Below are 23,077 nucleotides of genomic sequence, written 5' to 3'. Positions count from 1 at the left end.
GACTTCTTGGAAGCTCCAAAGACATCGATTTGATCTCCATAGGCTCTTGTGGCCGGCTTGCTATTATTATTGTTTTTTATATTTTTTTACCGTTGGAAGCTATTTCACCCTTGGATCATGGTGGTTGACTTAAGTAACAGCCTGAATTGATGACTTCTGACTTTCTAAAGGTCAAAAAACCTTCCCTACTGCCCACTAGTCAGACCCTCTCCTTTTGATTCTCTTCACATTTGATTTGACGATCTAGCGCATCTTCTCTTTCGAGCTACCTATTACCCAGCCATTCTTGCACTGGAATTGCTTTGAGATCGCCATGGACGTCCTCATCTCACCTGTTACCGAAATGCTCAAGAGCATATCAGTCGCAGCGAAATGTCGGGCAGATTATATTCTTAATTATAAACAGTACATCGAGAGCTTCAAAAGCGAAGTTGACTATCTACAGAGGAGGAGAAACGATGTTCTGGTGCAGTTGGATGAGGCTAGTAGGAGATTAGAAGAGCCCACTGAGGAAGTTCAAGAATGGCTGCAGAGGACAGAGAATGTCGGGACAGAGCAGAGGAGAATGAATCAAGCAGCAACGGAGCGTGATTATTGTCTTTGTGGATGGTTTCCGAATTGGACGCTTCGGTATAAACAAAGTAAGAAAGCAAAGTCGTATGTACTGATTGTTAAGGACCTCCAGGAGAAAGGTAATTTCATCAAGATTTCACATGATTTGCTTCCCTTGCGCATAGAACACCGACCCGTTAATGATTTTGAAAATTTTGCATCCACAAAGTTGGCCATGTCGAAAGTTTTTGACGCTCTGAACGATGAGAAGATCTTTATAATTGGTGTATATGGAATGGGGGGTGTTGGAAAGACAAGCTTGATCAAAGAAGTTGCAAAACGGGTTAGAACAGTTAGAAGTTATGATGAGGTTCTAATGGTGACTGTGTCTGCAAAACCAGACTTGAAACAGATTCAGAGGGAAATCGCGGAAAAATTAGGTCTCAAGCTGCCGGAAGAGAGTGAATCGTTAAGAGCGGGTAAGTTATCAGCCAGATTGAAAAAGGAAAAGAGGGTCCTCATAATTTTGGATGACATTTGGGAAAGACTGGAATTGGTGGATGTGGGAATTCCATCTGCAGTGGAACATAAGGGGTGTAAAATTTTACTCACCACGCGCAGCTTGGATGTGTGTTCTGTGATGGAAAGCCAAGTTATGATTTCAGTGGAAGTCTTGTCTGAAGAAGATTCATGGAACTTGTTCAGAAAAAAAGCTGGTGATGTTGTTGATTCTCCAGAAATATATACAGTGTCTAGGGATGTTGCCAAAGAGTGTGGAGGTCTGCCTCTAGCAGTTGCCACTCTTGGCAGAGCCCTCAGAGATAAAGACCAGTTTGTGTGGTCTAATGCTTCTTTGCAGCTGCGACGATCTATCCCAACAAATATTGAAGGTATGCATTCCAAGGTATTTCTCTCTCTGACTCTGAGTTATGAGAATTTAGAAGGTGATGAATCCAAGATGCTTTTCTTATTCTGTTGCTTATTTCCTGAGGACTATAACATCAGTGTCAATGCACTGAGGATATATATGATGGGGGAGGGGTTCTTTCAGGATTTGGACACTTTAGAAGAAGCATCTTGCCGAGTACACAGCGTAGTTGACAAATTGAAGGCTTCTTGCTTGCTGTTGGATACTGAAAGGGAAGGGTATGTGAAGATGCATGATGTTGTGAGAGATGTGGCTGTGGAAATCTCTTCTAGAGAGGAGAATGGGTTCCTGGTAAAAGCCGGACTGAGAAGCCTTGGTTTCACAGAATGGCGAGCGAGGGAGAAGCTAGATAGTTGCAAGAGAATTTCACTCATGAGCAACAGAATCAGTACTCTACCAGATAATCCCAAGTGCCCACAACTCCAGACCTTGCTTCTACAAAATAATGCCTGCTTGGAGAAAATCCCTGACACGTTCTTTGAAGAGATGAGATCCACTACGGTTCTTGATCTTAGCAACACTCGAATTTCTTTGCTTCCACAATCCATTTCATGCTTAACAAACCTCAGAACACTGTGTTTGAACAGATGTCATTTGCTGACAAATGTATCTTTGCTGGGAAGCCTTAAGAAGCTCGAAATACTTTGCCTGAAAAAGTCCAAGATTCATGAATTGCCAGAAGAAATTGGAGGGTTGGTCAATCTAAGACTGCTTAATTTGACATCTACCAAATTTATTAAGAGGATCCCAGCAAAAGTGTTTTCAAGGTTGTCTAGATTGGAAGAACTATACATGGGACACAGCTTTAGTGGGTGGGAAGTAGAGGGAAGGGGAGATGAAGGTCAGGCCACTTTCTCGGAGGTTTTGTCATTGTCTTCTTTGACCACTTTGCACATCCATGTAACAAATAGAGAATCTTTATCTCAAGGTGTTTCCTGTCCTTGGAGGAACCTAAAGAAATTTTCCATTTGTATAGACAAGTCTTACATGGAAAGAGTATCCTCCAATACTCTGCGTCTGAACATATCATACCCTGCTCCAAAATGGGTTAAGGGGTTGTTGCCGAGAACCAAAGATCTTTACCTAGTCTCTTGTGATGGTCTGATGGATCTTTCCCAGTTGGATGCTGGTGGGTTAGATGCCGTGGAGCGTCTTTGGATCGAAGAAAGTGATAAACTCGAGTACCTGTTCAAAGAAATTCCACAATATACATTTCGGAATTTGAAGGAACTTTATCTGGATAGAATGGAGAAGCTGAAGAAAATCTGTAACGGACCTCTACCTACTGGATTCCTTGGAAATTTGAAGGTTCTCTGTGTTAACAACTGCGGGGGACTAGTCAATGTTTTGTCATCTGATTTAATGTGCAGAGTGAACAATCTGGAAAGACTTGAAGTTGCTGAATGCTTTGAGCTGCAGGAACTGTTTCAGTCTCAGGGGATTGCAGAAGAACATTCTGTTCTCACGGGATTAAAAAAATTAAAGTTGAAAGAGCTACCAAAGTTGTCAAACATTTGGAAAGAGCCCATCCCAGTCAGAAGCCTCCATAACCTAGAGGATTTATCTGTGGGTCGTTGCAACAGCATGAAAAGTCTCCTGTTGTTCTCTCAAGCTCAAGGACTGACTCAGTTGATGAGACTTCAAATTTTAAAATGCGACCAATTAGAACACCTAATCACAGACGGAGAGAAACCGATGAGTCAGCCTGGGGGGTCTTTGATCTTCCAAAACTTACAACAGATGAGCTTATACGAGTGTAACAGTATGAAAGTTCTTTTTTCTGCAGGACTGTGCAGAAGTCTGCAGCAGCTGGAACAACTCAAGATAAGAGATTGCTATCGAATGGAAGAGGTTATCACATGGGCAGGAGAGGTGGAGAAGGCAGCACTCCCTCGGTTAAGAACTCTAATTCTTCACAGACTACTAAATCTGACGAGTTTCTGTCAAGGAGGAGAAGTTCTCGAGTTGCCTTCACTGGAATGTATCAGAGTAAACAAGTGCCCCAAGTTGAAAAGGCTCCCGTTGGGATTAGGGACTGCGCCCAAACTACGGGAGATTGAGGGAAAGGATCGTGAATGGTTCGAAGGGTTGGATTGGGAAGACGCTGGCATCAAATCCCATTTCGTAAGCTTTTTTAAATGCATAGAATACTGATGTAAAAAATGTCCACGAACCGATTTCAGGGCATCCAGCAGACAGGCATTAAGTGCCATAGCTGCAAATCCTCTAACCGATAAGCAGGTGAAGGATGGAAGATCAATTGACATTGTTTTTCTTCCTGATCAGCCTTTGCATTACATTCTTCAGGAAACAGTCCCGAAGAACACAACGAAAGTAAGCATTTCAAGTAAACTCAGGAGCTCCATCATTCAAACACAAAAAACTTCTTTTCAGGTGATTGTAAGAAGCCTCTGATCAGTACTCTCGCGAAGGAGAAAAGCTTGAACAAGTGATTTTGAAAACGAAGAAGAAAAGAAACCACCTCATTAAGCAGCTCAAGGTCAAATTTGTTGAAACAGCTTTCGAACCTGAGAGATTTTATTGGTGTCCTAATTGGGACTCATTGATGTAAGGCTAATGCATCTCTCTTGTGGACAGAACCGAGCAAATTCCCCTAGTTCAAAGTCAGGTTACACAACTCAAACTCGATACACGGCTTGACTAGATATATTTGTGTTGGGTTGCTTTATTAGTTTCATTGAGTCACCTGAGTCCGAAAACTGGAGTAGAGGCAAAGTCTGATGGCTTAGTAGATATATATAAGGGGCGAGTTGTACTCTCCCAAATCTAGGTGAGCTCGACCGAGTTGTAGGTTAACTTGATGAGTCATGTATCCATGGTTTAGAGGCAACAAATTTGTTGCATTAATCTAAGATGTATATCTTAGTAACGTGTCCATTTCCACTCAACCACATCAATGGCCGGGTTCATGGTTTTGTTTAAACCACAGGTCTGACATATCCCATTGACAATATTTAAAGGAAACAATTAGCACTCTTATAAAAAATTCAAGCAAAACATATTTAACATTTTGTTGGAATGAGGTCTCAAATTTTCCTCTTATGTACCCTAATTTTTATGGTAAGAAATTCAAAAATTTAATCATGACATGTAAATATTTTTTTATTAAAAAAAGATAAAATAGTAATTGACTACAAAGATCGACCTCATGCAAAGAAGTTGACCACATCAGTGTGAAAAATGAAGAATCAAAGGCAACAAGGAAGTCGACACACTAAAAGGAGTCGGTTCCATTGATGTAGAGTAGATGACAAAAGGATTTGAGCCTCAAAATAGTAGGTTTTGGGCCAAAAAGAGTCTACCCTATTATGTTGGTAGAGAAACAACTCAAGAAGAAAGGAGTTAATCCCATGCAAAGTATCGAGTACATCAACTTACTGAAGCTAGCTAGATTTTCCAAAAGGTGTCGAGCCCTACTAATGGAGTTGATACCTTACTATGTAAATTTAAAATTTTAAAATGTCATGCCCAAGATCCTGATGCTACAAGTATCCAAAATATGTAAGTAGCCTATCAACATGTTCAATAGAAAAAATATGATTTAATGTATTTTAATAATTTTTTAGCTTAATTTTTCCTACTTTTACTTAGTGTGATTTTCTAACCATTATAATACAATTAGTTTTTTTTTTTTAACATTGGGGAGCTACCTATTTAATCCAAACTCACCCCAAACAAAAATCAGTCCTTGCCACAATAAATTTCAAAGCTCCCAAGTATTATCATACCAGTTCACAAGTTTTGCCTCCTTTATAGCTCAAAAGGAAGTCAAATCTCATAGTTTTCTTCATAGAGCTAAGCATTTCAATACTTGAATTTTAAAATATGATTACCTCGTTATCTTCTTTCTCAATAAAAAACCAGTTTTGTAGCATCTATTACTTGTGTTGTTGAATTACTTGTACATTTACTTCAAGTTGGGTGAAATCATTTATAGATATGGATTGTAATGGTTTGCCTATTGAGAGACATGATTATGCCTGAACTTAAAGCAAGTTACCCTTGTATTTTTAAAGTGATCAAGACTTTGATAAACTAATTCGTAGGTGTTTAGAAATCCTTTTTGTGGGTTAAGGTACTTGTTCTTAATTGCTATTTACCATAAGTCTCAAGTATTGTTTAGGTGTTGTAATTGGACCCCTTATGCTCTATTGCTATAGATATCATTTGGCTTTTAGTAAGTGGACTTTTAATTCTAAGGTAAAAGAACATGGAGTAGATTAACAATCCACAGAATTGTGAACCACTATAAAATTTTTGGTTTATAACTGATTAATTGAATTGCAAGTTGTTGAATTGCTTTTGAATTAGATGAAGAATTGACTAGTCATAAAAATTAGATAAACTTGTTCACCTCCCCCTAGTTTTATCCTTGTAGGACCCTACAAGTGGTATCGAAGCAAGTATACTATGAAATTCTAGTTAAAAGCTCAAGTTGAGTATCAAAGATCCATTTATTTCTAGTCCTAGCACATCTGAAACCTTTGTCATTTGCATGTCTATAACAAAACCTCCATTCTTCAAAGGAAATAACTACATTCATTGAAAAAATAGGATGAAATACTTACCATTATGTTATGACTTTGAACTACTGGAGATCACTATATAGGGGCCACATGTTCTCATGAAAAGAGAAGAAGATAATGGGGTAGAGAAATCTCCAAAAGAATACATAATTGAAAAAGTATCTTTAAATCAATAGGCATTGAACATACTTTTGTGTTCTATAAGTTTTGAGGAGCACTCTAGAGTCATTGGTACATCTAGTGCCAACAAGGTGCGGGATAAACTTGAGGTAACCCAAAAGGGTACATCTCAAGTAAAAGAGGCTAAAGTTAACATACTCCTTATTGAATTAGTATGAGAACTTCATGAATCTATTGAGAACGTAATTAATGATTAAATGAAATCTTAAGTAAGCCTACTCTATTATACACTACCTATACCAACAAACAAAAAATTGATAAAGTCCTTAAGAGCCTACCCGAGTAATAGATGCCCAAAGTTACAACCATAAATGATATCAAGGCAAGAATTTGACAGGTAACCTTCTTACCCATGAGATGAACCTCAAAGAATTTGAGAAGAAAGAGACTAAATTTAGGAAGACAAAGTAATGCTTTGGTTGGGAATAGGGGTGGCATCGAACCGAGCTGGTTCGCGAGCGGCTCGAGCTCGGTTCGATTCTGGCTTGATTCGATTCGATTTATCTAGATCTCGAACCAAGTTCGAGATCAAGAGAAAACTCGTTTGAGTTAACGAACATGGTTCAGTTCGAAAGCTCGTGAGTTGGCTCGTTGACTTAATGAGGGCTCGAGAGTCGGAAGCGATTTCTTCCTCCCCTCGTCACTGCCGAGCCCCTCCCGTTCACTAATGTGGCCACCTCCATCGTCGTCGACAACTGCTCACCGGCCACCTTCGCTACTTCTCGATTCGATTTCTTCCTCCCCTTGTCCGCCTTCACTGTTGCTTCCTTCGCCGCCGCCTCCGTCGCAGGCGTCAGCCCCAACGACAGCTCCTTGCCGGCACCGCTAGACCCCCCCCCCCCCCCCCCCCCCCCCCCCCCCCCCCCCCCCCCCTCCTGCATCGTCTCTACAGAAAACCAAATCTAAGTTATGGGAGAAATAATTTTTTCCCCCTGCACACGCAAAGACTGTGATTTCGCATGTGCGAGATCACAAACACGTGAAAAAAAGAAAAAAAAATTGTTTCTTAAACTCCCGTTGTCTCTTCCTTATGGTTCTTGAAGAGACTCAAGTTGTTTGAAGTACTCTCTTAATGCTAACTCCACTCAAGTTTTTTAGAAGAGTAGATTGGTAGCATTTCAGAACTGCTGCTGTATGAATCCATTCTTTGAAGGAAAAAAAATTGGTCATACGATTTAGTCATCCAAAACCATTTTTCTTAAACTTTTTATCTGTCTCCATGATCGGTTTTCTAGTCCTTGAATCAGAACGATCTGATTGAGTACAAATGGACAAAACTAGCGTTGTTTTTCAAAGGAATGTTTTTGTGTTTGATTATTGAATAAAGGTTATCCATAATTATGCAGCTTTTTATGAATAATTTTATGTAGGGTTAATAAACAAAGGTTATGTCCAATTTTAATTTTAAGTAGAGGTTATGTAAAATGTAAAATGTATGCATAATTTTATGTACAATTTTTTTGATTTGTATTTTATGCAAAGTTTTAAATGTAAGTTGGAGGTCTAACTCGGTTAAAATTATTGGGCTCGAGCTCAATTACAATTTTAGGCTCGAGGCTAGGCTCTACTTGAGCTCGAGTTTTAAATATTTAAATTAAGCTCGGCTCGAACATAGACATGTTCGGGCTCGACTCGGCTGGATGCCACCCCTACTTGGGAATGATAGTGACAACTCCACTCATGAATCTGATTGAGTTGATGTTACTATGTTTATTAGATAATTTAAAATATTTACTAGGTACAAGAAGCACAAAGAACTATTTGTGAAAAGAGGATAGACAAACCAAAGAATGGAGAAGGACGATAATAGATACTTCTAGTGTGGAAGCAAATATCATATCATTGGGGGTTGTCCATTCAAGAAGCAATGAGAGAGGAAGCAAAAGAAGATAAAAAGTCAAGAAATCCAAAAAGAAGGCATTAAAATTTGAGATATGGGATGAAGCTCAAGGTGAAGCCTCAGAAGGCGAAGTAGCCAACATGGCTCTTATGGCCTCAAAAAATGAGGTATGTTCTAAACTTGAGAATGATAAATTGGTATACAAAGATTGAAAGAAAAGTGTGAGTATCTTCTTATCAAGAACAAGAAGTTGATCAAGATGCTCAATTAAGTGAAGATTGAGAAAGAAAATTTGAATGTCATTCACAATGAGGTAGTCTCAAAGTTAGATGCCTTAAACAATAACATGGAAGCTTGGTTAAAGTGCATGAGAGCTGCACTAAGAGTAATGAACATATAGAAGTAGAAAAAATGCATGAAACATGCATTAGCATCGAGGAGCATAAGGTCTTCAAATGCTAAATATGACTCTCTAGAAAAGGTGAGAGATTGCATAAAAAGAGATTTTGAGAAATTATCTTTGAGTCAAAACAAATAGGACATATTGATCCCATCACATGGAATTGCACATTATAAGACCAGCCTAGGCTATGATTGGAAATGCTGGTTTAAAAAACCTTAGAGATTATTTTGTAAGACCAAACACCTTAGAAGTCTTTGATATTTTTGGTGATCCTACCCCAACCAAAGAAAATGTTGAGGTATCTGATACCTCTAGGAGAAAAAAAAAAGGCTTCAAAGACATGGCCAAGGGTAAGAAAATGCTAAATGAGAAGAGAAATGAGAAAAATAGCACAAGGAATGATTCTAGAGATCCTGTAAGGAATGCCAATGTTTCTAAGAATTGTAGAACAGCCCTGAACGGTTGAAGAGGCCAAGTACATGACCCAAATCCACCAAGAACAATTCAATTACATGTTTCTAATGAGGAAAAAGGATACACCATCAACATATATTGTTGGTACAAAATGAAGAAAGTGCAAAATCAATGCACATGTCAAGCAAGAAAAGTTAACTTTAATGGACCTAATCGTAGCGCACCACATTGACCTAGAGCTATGAATCCACATCAATGTGCAAGAGATGTGCCTTAAGAGCTACGAAAATGGAGGAACATGATTCCTAGATAATGGGTGTTCAAGACAATAATGACTCATGGTAGCTTGGATTTACCTCATGCAGCCAAGGAAGTCTAATCCAAATGACCTTCCAACCCTGGAGAGCTTCCCACTAGAAGACTCAAACCGAGAGTGTAGAGGACAAGGTTCCTCTCAATCATAGGTGCAAGAGGACCAAATCCTCTCAGCCTCCTTCATCGTCCCAAGCCTTTAAAGAAGCTTTAGAGTTATTAAAAAAAGATGGGAGTTCCCTCCTTCTCCTGCTGCCTGGAAGAAAATTGATAAGGGAAAAACAACCGAGACCCTCTTCTAGGCTGCTACAACTCGCCAGTGCCTTTAAGGAGATTGCCAAGACGTACTCCATTATGCCTCACACTGGTTGAAGATTGATAGAAGATACCATAATTCCATACTGAATTACGAGAGCTTTTAGAACCCACATAGGTCTTTGAACATTTGTTTAATACTGAAGAAAGTAAATGACAAGTGGCTCATCGAGTTCAAATTATTGTCTGAACTACTAAAATTGAAGGCTCTGTTAGAAAAATAGAAGATTCATGCCTTTTACGAGCCTCGCAAATACTCTTGGAGTGAACTACACGAGAAAGGTGACAGTTCACTCTACCATTCTCTGTAGGAACATTCTCCTGGTAGAGAAAACGGAGAAGAGTTTATTGCTCCTAATAATTTTAGAGATAATGCATTGGAGATGTTAGTGGCTAGGGTGGATGAATAGATTCTTTGGGAGAAAGTTTAATTCTCCCAACGAATTTGGCAATTCATTGCGTAAGATTTAAAACTTTTCCCAGTGAATTTCTCAATTTCTCTGGGGCAGTTTTTTTCTGTTTTTTTTAATTTCCCTTTTCTTTTTCTTCCTCCATCTTTTTTTTTGAACTCTGGAAACGCCTTTTTTTACAAATGAGAAAGCAAAAAAAGAAGAGGAAAATCTCAAATTAATTTCAAAATGGAAACCTTTCCTTTGATTTTACATTGAGTTGTATCCCTAACACTAATAAGTTTGCCCTTTTGGCCTCCCTTTGAGCTGTTCTACTGTACTCTCTTGAAACTTTATTCAACTTGAAGCTGCTTCTATCTAACATTCATGCTTCCGTTCAGAAACCTGGGAAGGCCTATCTTGCAACCCATCGTCTTAACATCATCCTGGACCTGTTCTCTGAACTCCCTGAAGCTGAATTTTCGGTACATCGATGGCTGTTGGAAGCTCTCTATTACAGTGTCATAAGAAGGGCACATGAAGTAGGCCACCGAAAATCTTTCCACTTTGCTGTTTGTCATCACTCGGTGCTCGACGCTCTTGTAAGCGCCATTGCTCCATGCCTGCCAAATATACCAAGCTTGAACATAGTTAGCACTACTTGAACTGAGAACAAGAATTCAGAACTAATCGTACGTTCATAAGTTTTCTTACTCTGTAAGCATGATATATACCTGAAACAAATCGCCGATGTTGACGATGAGTGCGTCCTGTATGGGCTTCACTGTGATCCACCTACCATCTCTCAGCAGCTGCAACCCTCCCACCTGATCTTGATACAGAACAGTGATAAAATCACTGTCTGTGTGCGGCATCAATCCGAAAACCTCCCTCGAGATTGGACATGGAGGGTATCTGTTCAACCGAAGATAACACGTCTTTCTGGAGCAGTTATCCTCGAAGTAACTCGACTTGTCTCCTGCTCCCTCTGCTAGTATCTTCGCCAATCTCTGTGCCACGTTGGAAACTGCTTCCGCGAACTCTTCTATCGTCGGTCTGAAACCAACCACGGTATCAGCAACAAAAATAGTACGAAAGAGAGAAATTGAAACAAGACCCACCTTCCCAATATTGTGGGGACCCACAATTTGTCAGGTTGATCAGGAGGGACGCCATGGAATGGATAAAGGCGTGGTGAATTTAAGTTCTAGCTGGAAACTGTCATCTCAACTGGTATCGGCTCTAGTAGAAGATAATTAGTGCTGTGTAAACATATATAGAAGAATCTCGTAAATTGACAGCCTCAGAAAGAAGAGATACCAGAGCAGACTCCTCTCACTCTGGAACTGAGGTACTCAATCTTCGCTGTCTTGCAAAGGCTTCCATGGTGGGTGTAGCCATCCAACGGACAAAATGATTGTACCGTGTAACCGATCATCTCTCCTCCTCCGTAAGAGTAGTTTTACCTTGGTGGATTGACTCGACTCTACTAATCATCAATCACACACCCACAAAAGGAAGTCCTCAAATTATGGCGGGCGGTTGGGAACGGAGAGAGAGATTCTCCAGACAGGCTGACGCAGTGTACGTTGTCTTATCCACTGAACTCTTAACTGTGCCTATTAATGGTGGAGAATCGACCATTTGTGCGGAGATGACATGGAAACGAACTCAAAGCTTTCTCAGTTTCATATGGTTTCACTAGAACATGTGTCCTCGTTTCAGCAAATGGAGCCGGACCGTGTCAGCACTTGGCAGTCGGGTGTCTCAGTGGCACTCCCTTCGTCACTCACCACCGCAACATATCTTAAATTTGAACCAGAGTGGTGGCCCACATATTTGTCGAGTTCCATTTCGGTTACTCCATGAATAAGGAAAAATAAATTTCCAGTTTTTCTTTGATTAGTCTGCTCACTGCAGCCGCCCAAGGCACGCAGTTAACAGCACAGAAATTCATATTGCGAACCATTTGATCATTTTTCTACCGAAACGTAACCAGGTTTTAAAGTTTCTAAAGATGATAAACCGCAACCGCAGGATAATTAATCATTCAGTTTCGTGTATTACTATGATGCACCTTGAATGACTGCAAGCAAGCAGCAACCTAAACACGAGCTCACCTGAGAGTGTCTTCGTCGTCGTCAACCGTCTGGCCGTCTTCCACTGCCAAGGGAATATGAAAAGCTTCGGACCACGACAGCTGCTGAAGCGAGGTCGCGGTTGGAGCTCCCCAACGGTAGCTTTCTGGTGAGAAATTCGACAGCTTCTTGTTCAACTTCATCTCAAAGGGTTGCCGAAACGCTTTAATCTGCTCGACTGAAATCCTGTCCAAGAGCTCCTTAGCGATCCCATGGTTGTTCACCTGAAAGAAACCCCACTCTTTAGACGCGTTCACTATCTTCATCTTGCACGCTTCCCTCTCACACCCACCGAGCGCCAGTCGACCGAGATCAACGAGGGGGAGGTCATCCGCCAATCCGTCCGCCACGACGACGCAGCCGATCTTGTTGGGGTAGTCGTCATCTGATTTCGAGGATCTCCCAACAAGAGTCTCGTAGGTTTGCTCCAACGGTGGGTTGGAATCCATTGGGAAAGGCTGAAAAGAGAGAGAGAGAGAGAGAGAGAGAGAGAGAGAGGCCGTTAGACGCCGACGAGAGGAAGATTGCTGTGAAGAAGGAGACAAAGAGAGAAGAGAAATTTTGTATCTGTCGTCGATGTAAACGTTACCGCATAAGCATTTCCGGATTCGGAGGTGAAGAGTTTTGAAGAGCACGTCATCTCCAAGCGAGTTTCCACCCTTTTATTGGCCTTGGGAGTTTTCGGCTCTTGGCTGCTTTCAGATGACAACTCCTGCTTTGGATCATACCATTTACGGACGATGAATGGTAAGGAAATCTTTGGACCCGGTCAATCACTAAAAAATTGATCGATTCGTTCACAGAAGACCGATTGGGTTCAAGATTCCCTAGGGCCTAGACCCAAAACGGTACAAGGAGATGAATGAATAAATTATAAAAATTCATTTAAAAAAAAAAAACTGGATAATGGGCCTTTTGGCTTGTCCTGAAATCCATGAAGATTAGATAGCCCAAAATATATTGTTCAAGTGTATGAATAGGATAAAGAACCATGGGGTCTCATTCTCCTTTGAATTTCTAGTGACCACATTAAGCATCCTCCATTAACCACCCTATACTTTGTAATAAATACGTTTTTTTAAATTAAAACATTAAAAATTTCATTATTTCTTGCCTTTTTACTATCATATTTTGAAAGTAGGTGACAGTCGATCGATAGAGTTTGCTTAAACTTGTTGTTAAATGAGTTGATCCTAACCTAATTCAATTATGATTTTGGTCTCAATGTACCCACTTAGATGTGGCCTGGTTTTCGTATGTTTGTGCCGCCGCTATAAGAAACAACGAAAAAATTAGTTACCGTATTTATATTTATATTCATAGTTTCCACTTGTCAAAAATGTAAGAAGAAAAGTATTAATATCCGAGTTTTATGAAAAATTCTGAAATAAAATGAAGTAAATGTAGTGAAAATACAGACCCATAAATCAGATGTCGATATCGGCAATTAAATGTATTCGTCCAGAAAGAAAAAATGGACTCTTGACTCGTCCCCCTCCTGCACCCTCCAAATGAATGGCACAGGTGCCCCCTAAGATTTGTTGTTTTTTTTTTTTTTTTTTTTTTTCTGGGCCTCCGAGGAGAACATCCGGTGCCCCAGAACCATCACATGCACGTTAATTTATGCCCATGCATGGAACCCAGACCAGAACCAGACTGGTATATATGTCCCTTTACGTCTGCAAATCATGGAGGAGAGAAGGATAATGTGTCCTTTTCCTGGTTTTAATCCATGAGACGACAAGATTATACTCTTGAGCACTACTTAAAGTGGATTCCCTTAATTTAGATTCCTAAACATGGATAAAGAAAGCAGATTGTCAACCACCCAGTGCGTCTCTTATCAATACCATGGCTAATTTTCAATTTTCAATCATCATTAGTAGAAAGAAAGAAAGAAAGCCAAGGAAGAAAAAGAACAGGTTATGGACCACCTTCACCTATAACTTCATGTACATACAACCCTGGTAGTAAATTCGATAAGTCTCAGCAGTTCCTTACCTGTAACTGGAATGTTCTTGACCTTTCTTGGATCAGAAGTTTCTAGTTCCTTCGAGAAGATAAGACAGCAGCAGCAATTCTAGTCTGGAATCCTTGTGTGCACATCATAACTTCATGTAGTTGGACTCACTGGAGACATCATGGCTGCTTAGATGTGTCCAGAGGAGGTAGAGATCACATCTATAGCAGTAAAAAGAAAGCATGCAAAGCAGCAACAAGTATGGAAGAAAATAAAAAAGTCAGGACTGGAGTAAATGTAGGGCAAAATATAAAAAACGAAAGCAGGGTAGGATTGTGAAGAGGACAAAATGAGCTTTGTTTACTTTCAAAGAGAGATGATTAATTAAGGATTGGAATGTAAAGTTGACAGCTGAGGGAGCTCCCCAGTAGTCCAAGTGGCTGCTCCCCCGGCCGGGGTGCTAATCATATTCATAGTGAATACGATGGCTCTGAGTGGGTTGCTGGGATTCCAATGAGATATAAAACCTCAATACATTCGCCTGAGCGTAATTGAAAAGAGAGAGGGAGAAGGGAAGAAAGAGAAGGTAGTAGGAGGGAATTAAGACCAGGAGAACTTACAGAAGGGTGATCGATGCGACTGGAGGAGCAGGAGTGAGGACTGAGATGAGCGTGAACGTCTTCATCGTGGGATTTTTATATAGGCTCTTCATTGGGTTCAGTCATTATAGGTTATGGAAGAAAATGGATGAGCCAAGCAGGACTTTGGATTGAAATTCTCTGGTCAAAAACACGAACACGCGGCCTGGTAAAATATCAGACAAGCCAAGCTGCGATTTTTTTTTTGCGAGACTCTGTTAGGTGAGTGAGAGAGAGAGAAAGAGTAGAGAGAGAGCACAAGACCATAGGAGTATCGAAATTGTGTCTTAAATCCTCTCACATACATCTCCCAACAGATCACATGACCAGTTCGAGTGATAAAAGAGACTGTTCCTGCGATTGCTCTCTCTCTCTCTCTCTCTCAGAGGGAACCGACGACGAGCACGTGCGAGGGGCTCACGTCGAGCTGATAAGTGATAATGATATGGATGCGATGCCACCAGTGAAGCTGGGTCTGTGAACCAGTGAAAGGGGAGAGAGAAGGGGGAGGGGGTTCGATCGTCTTCGACCTACCACTAACTGGAAAAATTTAAAAACTCAAGAGGAGAAGACTGAAGAGTCGCTGCTTAGCAGAGACGTGTCAAATTTGCAGCCAGCACTCTGAGTCTCCTCACCCAGATGCCTGTTGACAGCTCACCTTTCACTAAGCTTCCTCTGGTTTAGTGGCCTCCGACTTTGTTTTCGTGTGCCGACTTATCCTGTATCTCTGCTACAACCATTCTACTCGCTTAAACTTTCTCCATTAACCCCAAGCTTTACTACTACAGCTTCTTCATTGCTTCGGTGACCCATGACTATTTCCTTTGAGAATGTCATTTATTGATGGAGAGTTCGTCTCGTAATCGTGTATGCAGCAGAGCCGAAGAGAGAAGCCTGAGTAATTGGTTGGGAATTTCCAGCACGATTCTTCTAAACAGAGATCTTCCGAAGGATTCTGGCTGAAGCATGTAATGAAGGAAAAGTGGGTTTCTCACTACCCACCTCTATGAAATGGAGTCACAGAAATTGATTCATTTAAGTCTTATGTAACTGGACTGAATCTGCCTTTATTTTAGCCTAGTCTCAGCATCTCAAGCTGAGTAGCAGTTCAAGAAACAGCAGGAGATTCCGACTGCCTGAAAATTCAAGACTCTAATATCCTTGTGAGCCCAGAACGAACTGAATCGAATTATAATTAGTAATCGAAAACTAGGTGGGTCTCCCTCGTATTCTTCAATCCTTTTTATCTTTCAGACAGACCATGCGGCAGCATGGCAATTCCCAATTCTGCATGTACCCCTTTGAGAAACCCAAGAAATAATTTTCATAAACAAATCCATTGTATCTTTTTTTTTTCTTTACTGATTATTGCTGTTGAAGGAAAATCTTGTCTGCATCAGTCTATTTTGAAGAATGGATGCTGATTCCCCTCTGTAAGAAGTTATTCGTGAGCCTTTAAAGCTCACGGAACCTTTCTGGGGATGAATGTAACAATCCATTCGATAGACTGTTCAACTTAATTATAAAGAAAGAAACAGGGAATCGGGAAACATTCCACAGCCAGCACCGCCCAGTACTTGCTTTCTTTTTCCTTCTAAAGATCTGAATCATCATTGATTATGGACCTCCCAATTAAGATACAGTCTTGTCACAGAAACCTCCTACCTAATAGAATGGGTCACCTGTTGGGCCGTGAAATAAAAAAGAAACAGAAAAAAAAAAAAAAAAAGAAGGAAAGACTGAAAATGGAAAGGAATCTGCAGACCATAAAATGAAGTGGCCGACGGGAAGGGCAGCCGTGGAAATGATTGAACATGGGTACGAAAGAAAGATGTTGCGTTTCTCTTTCATTGAATGAGTTCATGTACAAGTCCATAATTCTTGATATATACGATTTGAAGTTGGTCCAAGGCTTGTCCCCTGAGGACTATCGTCTTAAAAAACTTTTTTTTCTAACTAATAAACTTAACATATTTGTTCTCTCTAATCTATGTGAGACTATTCCTTAACACTCCATTTGGGTGGATGTCCACATATAAGTACCTGCTTTGATACCATATGAAATTGGGTCCCAAACCTATTCTTTATAACTAACCAACTTAAAAAATCTTTTTCCCAACTAATAAACTCAAGATCTTTGTTCTCATTAATCCATGTGAAACTATTCCCTAACAATTGTTTCCCTGATCCATTAGATGTTCGATTGCGAAAACTGGGGTAACAACTTCCCCATTGCATTCAACACTAACTTCTTTTTGGTATACTACTGATTCGATGTCATCTTCTATCCGATTGGAGCTATTTCCCGTGTTGTCGGATCTGAATGGGAAGCTCACAGGACGCGTTTGTGACACGAGAGAGAGCGTAGATAGAGACGAAGGAGGTGTCACACCGTTTTGAGAGAATTAATTAGGATGGTAGAGACTACAGATCGTGAGAGAAATTATTCCTCCTTCTCCACGACATCTAGTAGCTTTCAGAAAGAAAAGGGAAGGGGATAAATGAGTAAACAATTCTATTTATTGTTACGTAATAAGTTTAAATTGATCATTAATTCAAATACGCTAAGGGTATAAATGTGATTCAATATCTTTTATACATAAATATCCTAAAATATTTCAATTTTATCATATGGAGACTACCTAATTAGCATATTAGTAAAATTTATTGGACTACTTGGTTCGAGTAGACAAATCTGAAAAAGTAGATTTGCTTTTACGGTTTTGCCATTCCTTATGACAAAAATATCTGATCCTAACCGAAATAGTTGGGCCCTTGATAATTTTTTTTTAAAAAAAACAACTGGGCCCATATGATATAAGACATAAAGGACACGAGAGAAGCCCATGTGTATTGTTTCATATTATGCCACTAGGAAGCCTCTTTTCCAGATCTTGTCTGCTGCCAATTATGACATGCAACGTGGCCTTCTAATCATTAAAAAGCTGTAAAGTGTCTCTGTTTTTACACTTTTGATCTTTTCCGACTAGTCGCTTTCCCACCGGCACCGGCGATGCTTTTTCTTTCGCTGCCGGTGAAGCAATTTCTTGTGAAATCGGTGTTGTGCTAAAATAAGATGAATATGGTCTGCAGTCATTCTTGAACCTTTCTTTATGGGCTTTCGTATAGTACGATCCTCAAGTGCTACTTCGTGGACATGAGGCCCTCCTCAGAGTTGAAATATCTCAGATTTTTGGGGGTGAGAGACGTCACATCTATTGATAAAACTAGCAAACAAACACACCACCCCTGGTCCTCAGTGCTACATCGTGGACATGAGTCCCTCCTTAGAGCTGAAATATCTCTGATAGATGTCTCATCTATGGAGCCTCACCCCCGAGACATCTTGAATCCTTACATGGATGAGATGCCCCAAAAAACAAAGACACCCACCCCTGGTTTGGCTTACAAGGTAGAGCTGCTTCATGAATTTTTTATTTACATTGTGAAGGTTTCAATAAAGAAATCATGTAATGGTGATGACACTTTTCTTCTTTTTTAGTACTCTAAACAGGTTAAGATGGAAAATAATAAGTCCATCGTGTTGGAAATAATCGCGGAACTGTTGATTCACATATTCTCCACCATTATCGGATCGAATAATTTGAACCCAGTTGAAGAACCGAGTTTGCATCATTTTATGAAAAAATTAAAATTTATGAAAGACCTAATCCTTATGTTTCAACAAATAAACTCAAGTCATTCGAGTGCAATCATCAACAAATATCACAAACCAACGAAAATCAGACAGAGTATATTTAGGAGAAGGACCTTAAACATCATAGTGAATCAAAGCAAAATATACCTCACTCTTGTTCATACTTAAAGCATAATTGACTCGATGAATTTTACCTAGAATACACATTTCATAGTTAAAGTCTAGAATTAATAAATCCAAAAATAAATCAGGAAACACATGTTTCAAATAACCAAATGAAGGATGACCTAACTAACGGTGCCACATCCAAATCTATTCAACTTTGAGGTCACTCAGGTGATGCATGTGATATGCTCGACCCATACCGAAATCTTCCATGTAATAGGGCCCACCCCTCTTAGTATCACACCCAATGATTTCCTTGGTGAGAATATCCTAAATAAGACAAAATACAGGATAAATAAGCACAACACAATTCAGGTTTGTGGTAACTTGACTTACGGATAATAACTTATGAGAAAGAGTAGACACAAGTAATGTAATGAATAGTGGTAGGAATGGTGACAAAATCATCATTCCCGCTCCTCTTACAGAAGAAATAACTCTATTAGCATTGGCAATGCTAGTTCATCGGGGAAGAGAGGTCTGAAAAAAATCATTCGCATCAAATGTCATATGGTCCGTTGCTCTATAATAAATAATCCACGCATTGCAATCAAACTCTCCAGTAGATCTGATGAAAGCATTACTTAGGTCCACATCCGTCTGAGGAGGATCACCGTTCAAATACCCTAGTTTGTCTTTGCCTGAGATACACATCTCGATAACCTGGGATAGGTTGAGTATGGTCAGAGTCGATTAGAATCTAGTCCAAGTCAAATCTGATCTGAGTCTTGGTCTGGGTTCAGTCAGTGCCCGATCTGGTTCGGACCGCTGAGTTGATTTGGCTTTGAGTTTGGTTTGCATGATCCGGTCTGGTCCGGATCACTACTTCGAATTAAATCCACTTAAGTTAGGAAGCGGGTTGAATTGGCAAGTCGTCATCCCAAATGCTGGCCTCATAGCAATGTCGGACGGAAGTGATTCTACGTGAGGGCTCTCCTGAACCACACGGGACGGGAAAATTTCTATCATATCTAGAATGTCATTCCGCATGTCGGAGGCTTGGCCAAAGTCGGCGGTCGCTGCAACCGATGATCTGTTTTCTACAGCTTTCGGAGAGGACGACTCCCCACAATAGGAGGTTCCAATTTGTGAGATGGGTTCGCAGCAGAGGAGAAGATCCTCCCTCCATCACGGGACTGGAGACCACCGACATCATCACCGAAAGAGCTCACCAGCTCTGATGCCATGATAATTTTTCACCGAAAAAAAATATTTTCTCATATATTCAATCTCATCATTTACACTTTACATTCTACAGAATTTATAAAACATCGATTGCAAGATTTCCTCCCGCAATCTCTCGGCAGATAAATCAAAGGATTTCCTCCTTTGATTTTTCTTGGAGGATAAATCAGAGGATTTCATCCTCTGATTCCTCGGGAGACAACTCATGCCAACAATAAAAGCCTAAGATTTTGTAGGTAAAAACTCTTGATCGGGAACAAGGGCGATAAAAAATGATGCACATGACCCAAAGATTTCTACTAGTTTTTGGTCCTTCCACCACTTGCATTGTTGTTCATTAGTATACAGACCCTTTTCAGTAAAAGTTAATTAATCAGGACAAAGTCTGTTATAAGCTAGTGGGGATTCATATTTTATCATTGTCGATCTTTTATTTCTAGTAAAATTTACGTTCAGATTGCCTTCATCTCTCTCTCTGCCTCTAAATGTTAGAATGTTCCCAAAAAAAGATAAAAAGATCTAGTGTTTATTACCACTTTACGTATGCTAATATTTCTTTTGATGTACATGTTCTATGACACGATAATCTCTTAACAGGGATAGGATCGACAAGGAGTGTTGTGATCATCTCCTTCGTGCACCCTCTGGAGAAAGTATACCGGTCTTCATCATTGCTGTTGTACCAACCATCTATCACTCAAGCAAGATTCACAACTTTGTTGAGAATGTACATGGGAAATGGAGTTGGTCCGAGGCAAGCCTCATTGATGTCCTTCCATGCTGTATCATAGAAATGCTTGAACAGGTCTTGTACCTCTTGCCTCACCATGTCCTTCTCTTCCATGAAACACTCGATGCTAGACATGACATGCCCTCTCTTAAAAGAAATTTGAACCCACAACCTCAACTTAAAATTTAAGAAAATGACCTCTAATCAATCTCACCTTTAGTGATATCTTTGGAAACATTTAATAGATATTTCAATAACTAGAAAATCAATATATTTGTTTTTTTATGCCATTTCTCATTTACTTCATATGAATTAAATAATTTTACATGCAAATATGAATTTATAAATGTATATTTATGAAAAAAATTATTTAGGTTGTTATGCATACTTAATTTTCTATATATATATATATATATATATTTGGTTGACCTAAATATAAGGAATTAATAATTGGCATCAATTTTAGTCAATTATCTTGATGTCATATTTTTGTTTACATTTGAATAATCGAGTAATAGTCTCAACATTCTTAATTATGAAAATGTCTAGTGACATTAAACTTAGTCACAAAAAGTTAAAGACATAAAAAATTGTGATTAATTATGGATATATAATTATTTAACCCCCCACATTGTAAACACTTAAGTGATTAATCAGGATGATACAGAAATATCATAAAGTGATAAATCGTTTATAGGTTATAATCTAAGCCCACATGAAAGATTATAATAACATATTGATTTATTTGTTTGAATTTATTTACATAGATAATTATTCAATATTTGGCTTTATTGCATGTTTTAGTAAGTTTTTTGTTTATTTTGCAGTTGTTCAAACTTTATTTGTTCTAAATTTTGATTCCTCCTATATTATTCCTCTAAATGGAAACAATTCTACTGATTAGAAGGAGAAAATTCTCTTGTCATTGAGGTGCATAGACAATTTTATGCAGGGTTAATGTATAGTGGTTATGCCCAATTTTAGGTAAAGGTCATGCCCAATTTTATGTCAAATGTATACAGAATTTTATATACAATTTATTTGACATGTATTTTATACAAAGTTTTAAATGTAGGTTTGAACTCGAGCTCGAGTTCAAACTCGGTTAAAATTATTGGACTCAAACTCGATTACAATTTTAAGATCGAGCTAGGCTCAGTTCGAGCTCGAATTTAAAATATTTAAATCAAGTCCAACTCGAAGATGATAGGCAAGTTTGAACTCATGCCGCACTATCGACCACCTCTCATGCCTATGTAAAGCTGGCCATTGAGAGTTCAATGTCGGCCCACACAGTGCCTCTCATGCACTACCTGCTTGTGTCAGTTTGTGCCATCGAGAGGATTGATTATTGTCAACGCCGACACATACAACAACAACCACGAAAGGTTGTGTGATCACTAAAGCTGCATGGTTGGAGGTGAGCGTCGTCTTTAGGGGTGGCATCGAGCTGAGCCGAGCCCGAACCTGCCTATGTTCGAGCCGAGCCTGATTTAAATATTTCGAACTCGAACTTGAGCCAAACCTAGCCTCGAGCTTAAAATTGTTATCGAGCTCTAGCCCAATAATTTTAACCGAGTCCGAGCCAAGCTCGAGCCGAGCTTCAACATTTATTTAAAATTTTTCAAAAATTACATGTCTCGAGTTCGAGCTCCAACATACATTTAAAATTTTTCAAAAAATGTATGTCAAATAAATTATATATAAAATTATACATACACTTTATATAAAATTGGGCATACATTTTACATAAAATTGGGCATGACCTACTTAAAATTGAGCATAAGGGTAGCATCGAATCCAGCTGAGTCTAAACCTTCCTATGTTCTAGCCGAGCTTGATTTAAAGATTTTGACCTCGATCCTAAAATTGTAATCGAGCTCGAGCTTAATAATTTTAACTGAGTTCAAGCTCGAGCTCTAGCCGAGTTCGAGGTTAACCTACATTTAATACTCTACATAAAATATATGTCAAATAAATTATCTATAAAATAATGCAAACATTTTTAAAAAAAGAATGATAGGGGAGGTTCAGGGTTGAATCTCGATAATAGATTAGAACCCACCAATATTAATTTTTTTTACCCCAAACGTTGTCAAGCTTATTTTGTAATTTTGAATTTGTCCATAAATTTACTATGGCCTAGGATACACATTTCCAAAAAAACCTTTAAATAAAATCCTATTACTATTAGAGACTTACTAGAAAATTACAAGAAATATTTTAAAATTTTCTAAGAAAAGTTAAATGACCTCTTATTGCCACTCCAGGGAAATAAATAAAAGTTAATAATCAATCTAATATATTACTATACTTATTGATAAATTTTTAATCAAATAAAATATTAAACACAAAATTACTATGAAAACTGCCTCATGCTAAAGTATTATACCATCAACTATCAAATACTTATTCAAAATTTTTCTATACGGTTTTCTAGCTCATCTTGGCAAGAAAATCTTACTTAGAAAATTATATGATATTTTAATAAAAAATTGTAATTAGAAAAATATTTCCAAAAAACATGAGGCTCTAATGGTCCCTATATTTCTACTAAAATTGTTTTTTCAACATTTATTAAAAAAACCACTAATAGTCTCTAGAAACGTATTTTTACTAAAATGTCTTTTCAATTTCTTCAAGAGCCGTGAGGAAGGGACAAAGAGTTTTTTTTCTTTTTACTTGTTTATGATCTCGCACGTGTGACTTTCACATTGCGAAAT

At 39.0% G+C, this 23,077-nt stretch overlaps 2 protein-coding genes across 2 annotated transcripts; one reads left to right on the top strand and one right to left on the bottom strand.

Moving 5' to 3' along the window:
- The first annotated feature begins 260 nt into the window (after positions 1-260).
- On the top strand, positions 261-4,103 carry LOC137937965 (disease resistance protein At4g27190-like). The gene has a single exon (XM_068783083.1). The coding sequence runs from the start codon at positions 314-316 to the stop codon at positions 3,632-3,634; it is 3,321 nt and encodes a 1,106-aa protein (XP_068639184.1). The 5' UTR covers positions 261-313; the 3' UTR covers positions 3,635-4,103.
- Positions 4,104-10,046: 5,943 nt separating this feature from the next.
- On the bottom strand, positions 10,047-12,656 carry LOC137942579 (gibberellin 2-beta-dioxygenase 8-like). The gene is made up of 4 exons (XM_068788281.1): positions 12,608-12,656; positions 12,001-12,476; positions 10,615-10,936; positions 10,047-10,503 (listed from the first exon to the last, which is right to left on the bottom strand). Exons 2-4 carry the CDS (start codon positions 12,465-12,467, stop codon positions 10,255-10,257), a joined length of 1,038 nt encoding a protein of 345 aa, XP_068644382.1. The 5' UTR covers positions 12,468-12,476; positions 12,608-12,656; the 3' UTR covers positions 10,047-10,254.
- Positions 12,657-23,077: the final 10,421 nt, after the last annotated feature.

The sequence above is a fragment of the Aristolochia californica genome, unplaced genomic scaffold, assembly GCF_029961685.1.
Source record: "Aristolochia californica isolate CCGP_79_NKW_82.1479 unplaced genomic scaffold, dmAriCali1.0.hap1 SCAF_10, whole genome shotgun sequence".
NCBI lineage: Eukaryota > Viridiplantae > Streptophyta > Magnoliopsida > Piperales > Aristolochiaceae > Aristolochia > Aristolochia californica.
This window is presented reverse-complemented; position numbering and strand designations above follow the sequence as displayed.